Genomic DNA, 1,242 nt, shown 5'->3' with positions numbered 1-1,242 from the left:
GTGTTTCAACCCCCCCCCTCCCCCCCTGCCAGTCCTGGGGGGGGGGCCAAGGCCTTTGGCTGCTGCTGTGCCCCCTCCCCCCCCCCGCAACGAAGCTCTCTGAAACATCTGCATTCTCTCTCTCTCTCTGTCCCTCTCTCTCTCTCTCTTGTCTCTGTCTGCCTCTTCTTCCTAGTTAGCAGCCCAAGTCCTGGAAGATAAAGGGGTGGGCTTTGGCCTGGTGGACTCGGAGAAGGATGCTGCTGTTGCCAAAAAACTAGGTACCCTGTGGGGCTGGCGCATCCGGGGGAGGGGGGTTGCTGCAGGGGGGGGGTGCAACGTGTTGCCCTTGCAGAAACGGGCCAGCACCTCGGCCGGTGGGCAGAAAAGCCCGTGCCGTGGGGGAGGTAAAGCGCTGGGAGGGGCCGACAAGGTGGCAGACTGCCCCCTCCACAGGACTGAGCCGGCCGGCAAACCAGCAGGAGACTCGGGACAGGCTGCCTCCAGAGGGTGCCTTTGCCAGGCCAGGCCTGTGCGGGCTTCCCAGACAGGCCCCCACCCCACGGAGCTTGCAGGACGGAGCTCAGTTGTGGGGGCCGTTCAGCAGAAGCTCTGGGGTGCAGGCAGGACTTCCGCAGGGGGAGCTTCTGCCGGCCACTCAGGCTGCGGCCTCCTTCCCTCGCGCAGGGCTGACGGAGGAAGACAGCGTGTACGTCTTCAAGGAGGATGAGGTCATCGAGTACGATGGGGAGTTTTCAGCCGACACCCTGGTGGAGTTCCTCCTGGACGTAAGTCGTGCCCCCGCCTGTTGCCACACGGGCATTTCACCGACCCTTGCATCCTTTCCGCCTTTCCTTTGCCCGCGCCCTCCCCAGACGCCCTGAGATCCAGGCTGCAGGAGGAGAAATCTGCCAGTTGCCGAGGGGAACATCCCCAGACCTCAAGGCCGGTCCTGCACGGACCAGGAGGCGGCACTGGAAGGCCTGTCTGGCCCCTTCTGACTGTGATTTGGACTGGCTGACCGCAACTGTCTGGGTTCTGTGGCTCCCAGTGGGAGTCCGGGGTTGCTGGCAGCTGGCTCAGCTTTCTCCCCGTCCCTGCCCGTGAAGGGAAGCAGAAGTTGGGCTTGGCGGTCAGTCACAGCCAACTGAGCTCAGGTCGGGAGGACTCCCAAACGAAGACCTCACCAGGATGGGGGGGGGAAGCCATTTTTCATGGTTTTCCGCACACATCTTCCCTCCCCCCCCCCCCCCGTCCCACCTC

General features: G+C 64.0%; 1 protein-coding gene across 1 annotated transcript in view; it reads left to right on the top strand.

Annotated features, from left to right (window-relative positions):
- The window catches only part of CASQ1 (calsequestrin 1), a 21,338-nt gene that overhangs the window by 6,672 nt on the left and 13,424 nt on the right, over positions 1-1,242 (top strand). Inside the window, exons 2-3 of the mRNA XM_015429572.1 lie at positions 176-260; positions 667-767. Coding sequence (XP_015285058.1) covers positions 176-260; positions 667-767 — 186 coding nt within the window. The remainder of the gene's footprint in view (positions 1-175; positions 261-666; positions 768-1,242) is intronic.

Source organism: Gekko japonicus, unplaced genomic scaffold, assembly GCF_001447785.1.
Source record: "Gekko japonicus isolate JY-2015 unplaced genomic scaffold, Gekko_japonicus_V1.1 scaffold358, whole genome shotgun sequence".
Classification (NCBI taxonomy): Eukaryota; Metazoa; Chordata; class Lepidosauria; order Squamata; family Gekkonidae; genus Gekko; species Gekko japonicus.
The sequence above is the reverse complement of the archived record's forward strand: the minus strand, read 5'-3'. Positions and strand labels throughout refer to the sequence as shown.